The sequence below is a fragment of the Eleginops maclovinus genome, chromosome 8, assembly GCF_036324505.1.
Source record: "Eleginops maclovinus isolate JMC-PN-2008 ecotype Puerto Natales chromosome 8, JC_Emac_rtc_rv5, whole genome shotgun sequence".
NCBI classification, from domain to species: Eukaryota; Metazoa; Chordata; class Actinopteri; order Perciformes; family Eleginopidae; genus Eleginops; species Eleginops maclovinus.
In genome coordinates, this window is record NC_086356.1 from 11,507,800 (window position 1) to 11,513,165 (window position 5,366).

The following is a 5,366-nucleotide window of genomic DNA, read 5'->3' on the forward strand; positions in this document are numbered from 1 at the left end:
AGATGTTCAGCAGTTAGCGAGCAAAGCTATTTTTGTCCCCCTCCCTTATGGGCTGATACATTGTGCTGTGATCCCTTTGTCCATCAGAGAGACAGAACATTTTCGGCCTAATGCAACTGGACCCCCGCTTATGACAGCAAATATCCCTGTTGGCCAGATGACAGCAGCTGAGAACAATACTTAATGTTGACATCACTTGCTTTGGGAATCTATTTCAGGTTTCTTCCTTTTATAGTGTGCTGTTAGAAATTGCTCTCCTGCTCCCCAGACAAAGCATATAAAAGCTTTGGAGGAGGAGGTGGCCCTGTGTGCTCGGGAATCCTCTTCAATCCCTTCAGACTCTTGCTTGTTTTTTCAGCTAGTACCAGCTCACCTCTGAATCCCTTGACAACATGGCACCAAAGAAGATTGAACCGAAGAAACCTGAGCCCAAAAAGCCAGAGCCTAAGAAAGATGGTCCTCCAGCAGCTAAGCCAGCTCCAACTCCAGAGCCACTGCCCGAACCACCCAAGGAGCCTGCGTTCGATCCCAAAAGCATCACTCTTGAGTACAGCGGCGACCAGATTGAAGAGTTCAAGGAAGCCTTCACCTTGTTTGACCGCACACCGACTGGCGATATGAAGATCACATATGGCCAATGCGGAGATGTGATGCGCGCTCTGGGTCAGAACCCTACCAACGCCGATGTGCTCAAGGTGCTTGGAAAACCACGGCCAGAGGAAATGAGCACAAAAATGGTGGATTTTGAGACCTTCTTGCCAATGCTGCAACATATCTCCCGTGCAAAAGATCAAGGCAACTTCGAGGATTTTGTGGAGGGGCTGAGGGTTTTTGACAAGGAAGGCAATGGCACCATCATGGGAGCAGAGCTGCGTCATGTGCTGGCGACACTGGGAGAGAGGATGACAGAAGACGAGGTGGACAGACTGATGGTTGGGCAGGAGGATACCAATGGGTGTATCAACTATGCCTCCTTTGTTAAGCATATTCTCTCTGGATAAGCGTGACATTTTAACCATACGGACTTAACCTAAGTTTTTTCTTCCCTTTCTGGATCCTTGCTAAACATTTTTGCACTTAGAGGTGAGCATGTCACTTAGTTGGTGACATTAATAGGATGTCAAGAGAACCAGCTAATGTTCAATGCAAAAAAGTCTGCTGTAAAACCTATGATAAGTTATTTTTAATAAGCACTCTGAAGTATAATGAAATGCCAGTGAGATAATATAACGACTACTCTACTAATAAAGAAAATATAATTAACTGCCTCACAAATGTCATTTCGGTATAAACAACATTCACATTTGAAGGACTGCTGATAAAAGTACTCATTTTTTGTCTATTCAACGTTTCGCATCAACTGTGCTAATGTGATTAGGGGAAAGTATTGTTGGTAGACGAAAAACAAACAGGATTTGGCTCCATCTGAAAATAGAACAGATTTGATTCTATTCTACTTTACACAAAGACTATGTGAATGAGCTAGCTTGTCATTGTGCTTGAGGGGCAGCTGCTGTGGATCAAGATATACTCCCACATGCTGGACACACACAAACACACATGCATACACTCATCCTGTTCCATCTGACAACTAGGAGACAGGTGCTCCAAGGACAGGCCTTCGCTTCTGGTGCAGTTGCTGACAATTTGTCTTTATGTCTTTAATGATCACAGTTAATGAACAATGTATAAATAACATGATTAGGTTTAAACAGTTAAACTTATTCATGACGAAGCAGGGAAAAAGTGCACTTCAGGTTTCACCAGAAGTAATTATTATAATAAATTATATTTGTATAGCGCTTTTCAGGAACTCAAAGACGCTTAGAAGTATATTCAGACCTCGTTCAAAATATTGTGGCCTCCTCATATTACTGTTTATCACTCTCACAGGTCAGAACTTCAACTTAGTCATAACTTCATCTCAAACAACACAATATGAGAAGCTTTTAAAGCTGCACTAAGCCATTTCTGACCAGCAGGGTGCAAAAGGGGGCATGTTTCTACATATCCAGCCTTCTTTGTAAGGCCATGGAGCTCTTTGTCTCACCATCATTTTGCATGGAGTAGGGTTGTTCGTGTTCATGTAATGGAAAAGACTGGCCATTCATACAAGGGTTTGTTGAGAACCACATGGACCAGCGAGTTGAAACTGAAAAAAAGCTGTGTGAAAAAGCTGTAGAGTGTTTTCATTCACACAGTGTAGTTGAAAGCACTGGAAACACAGATCATAAGAAGTCTCTTATCCAATGTCAAAATCAGACAGAGATGTGAAAAACATACTTATATGGTTGTTTGTGTAGGTTGAAGTCTAAAAGCAACTGGAACACAGAATATAATTTCTTCCCAAATTTAACATTTCTCAACAGTATTCAGACCTTGCAGTGGAATAATACAACTCAATCATGCAACAGTTCCATGTCATGCCTACCATGGTGAACATGTTCCACTGGCAGGAGTGTTCTTTGGATGACTCATTTTGTTCTTTCATACATCAACAGAAGAAAGTAAAAGACAAGATGTAAACCCTTCTTGTGCTGATAACAAGTGCAGAATACAATTTGCATATAAACTCAGAGGATGAGAAAACACAGATGAAAAGAGTTTTTAGTTTTGGCCTTATTTAAACTGACTGATTTGGTGCCATAATCTGGAGCAGCGAAACATTTCACTTCAAACACAATTTTGTACAGCATTGTGCACAGCATATTAAAGGTCTACTGTGCTTTGGAAACAAGGTCTTCCTTGTTACGAGGTTTACCTGTAGAATCTTGAAGACTAAGTCCTGAATTAAACACATTTTGTAGATAAATAAAATAAAAAATGGATCCACTATCACAGACAATGACATCGTGGGTCTCACTTTTAGCCCAGGAGCAAAGGTTTTGATTGTGTCTGTAAGTCATAAACCACAACATAACTCAAAATCAACATAAACTAATTAAAACAACTATAATTTTCCAGGTGTGTGATTAAAAACAACAACATACAATCCCATCTGAACTCTTAAATCAGACCATCTGTGATCTAAAGCCATTCATATACTGCTTTCCGCCTCTTGTCACCTCCTGAGACACATTAATTAATGTGCTTGTTAACACTAATAGCACAATTAATTAGTGATCACTAAAACAAAAAGGTAATGAAACACATTTTAATTCATAAACAGCATCTTTCAAATATTACAAATGAATAAGTTGAATATTTTAGCAATTTGAGTACTTAACATTTTATTAAAATCTTAACACAATTCAACATTATGAAGGATATCAAAATACAATGTTTACTTTTGTTTTATTAAAGATTTACACATGCAACATCAAATCAAACCAAATCAGCTGTATTTATGTAGCCCAATATCAGTTAACACATTTGTCTCTGTGGGCTTTATGCATTAACATACATGAAGAACAGTGCTAAAACATAGATTACAAATTACAAGAATTTAATAAAAAAGACCAGATAGAACGTAAAATAAAAATACAATTGTTCAGGATAAAAGATAAAACATCTGGCCGCTTGGACAAAATCTCAAGTTTATGAAACAACATTTTCCCAATTAACTTAAAATCACATTTGAATTTCTTATGGCACTTTAAATACACATGTTCAGAAGCTATTTATAGCTTACTGTAGAAGGACTCAAAAGATGGAGCAAATTGGCAGAAGTGGCTCTTACTCTATGCAGCTGTCAAGTAGATGCAAAGGAGGTTTTAAGTGCACTGGGCACCCAGCTCCATACCCGGTAGAGAGCCAGCCAGTAATTTAGACCCATCGTGATTAATCAGCAGCTGTTAGCTTTAAAGGCCTTTGTCAAATATGTGGGGCTTCTGGCTGAGAGGATCCACCAGTTTGTATACATAATTTTTCATATTTGTTATACAGAACATTTACACAAGCTGGACAATAGATGTAAAATGTTCATTAAGTGCGTAAAATATATGATATCTCTACTGGGATTTCCAAAGAAATGGCTTTTGCAATTGTTTTTGTTGTTTAAGAGTGTATTATATTAAAATGTCAGATATACAAACTGCTCTTTCCATAGCTCTTGCAGCCCAGGTGGCAGCATAAACCAAAAGTGCTCACACTCGCACAGAAATATCAAGTGGCAGCAGTTTGTCCCATTTAAAGTGGCAATTTGCGAGATCCTCATATTTTTGCTACAGGCAACAAACGGGGTTCGGTGCCAAGCGTTTATTGCTCTAGCAATCTTGTGCTGTAACTGATTTTTGGTTTCAAAATATCTGGTGAGTACCGAGTTGTCTCTTAACTTGAATTTAAAGTTGTTGAGCTGGTCTTGACATTCCACCAAAAACAAATTTCCTTCAATTGAGAATTCTTCATGTGAAACAAATCTGTAAATATAAACCTTTCATGTGCTGTTGTCACTTGAGCATGTATTGATGAAAATCAGGTCTTGAAACAACATTTATATTGTCTTCTGCAGTATTTTGGTACCAGGCACATACTGTATATTTAAAGTCCCGTTTAACACTGTTTAGCTCAGAACTTAGACATTACCATGAGAGTAATGACAAGGATGAATGGCAACCTTGTTTATGAAACAACTGGGAGTCAGAGGTGTGCCAAGGTCAAGTTCAGCAAACATAATTTATTTGCAGCATATAAGTTCTCATGTGGAGCAACAAATTCACCATTCTATATTAAAAAATAGATAACCTCATTTCATTTACTAGATTTACTAAGCAGTCAAATAGGATTTTGAATTACAAGACCAGGTCTAATTTATGGATGAGGGCTGACATTGTGTGAAAAAAATATAATATAGTATAATAAAGTGTAATATCCAACACATAAACTACAAACCCTTTTTACTCTTTAACATTATCAAGGAAATTATGAAATTGCACTTAATACCTGACACAAAACAGTTATATTACCTTTTGATATTAATGTTAGCCAATTGCCTCTTCCAGACTTACAGGTCACACACGCTTGGAGATCTTCTCTTAGCTGGCACTGAATGAATAAAAAGAGTTAACACCAATATGTATGTCTCCACTTGTAAGTGTAGGCTGTTAAAAATCAATATAGTTAATTGTTTGTGGATGTGAACTAATTCCCCTGATGGTTCCCTTCAGAAGATCTCATAAATCCCTCCTCCTACAAGCAAATGAAGGATGTTTCAGATGTCTAAAACTTTGTGTACCTTTATGATGGAAATCAGCAACACCTCGGTAACTGATACTGTCATTGTGATGCAGAACACCACCGAGGTTGTTAGCACTAATGACATCAGAGTGCATGTGTCCCGTTGACTGATGACAGTTAAGTAATCACACTGATGCTGTGCATAAAATAAATTACAACTAAGATATGTGCAGTAATGCACCACTTCTTAG

The 5,366-nt window shown here is 38.1% G+C and overlaps 1 protein-coding gene across 1 annotated transcript; it reads left to right on the forward strand.

Moving 5' to 3' along the window:
• The first annotated feature begins 276 nt into the window (after window positions 1–276).
• Window positions 277–1,263, forward strand: cmlc1 (cardiac myosin light chain-1). Its single transcript, XM_063890359.1, has one exon. It carries the CDS (start codon window positions 393–395, stop codon window positions 999–1,001), a length of 609 nt encoding a protein of 202 aa, XP_063746429.1. The 5' UTR covers window positions 277–392; the 3' UTR covers window positions 1,002–1,263.
• Window positions 1,264–5,366: the final 4,103 nt, after the last annotated feature.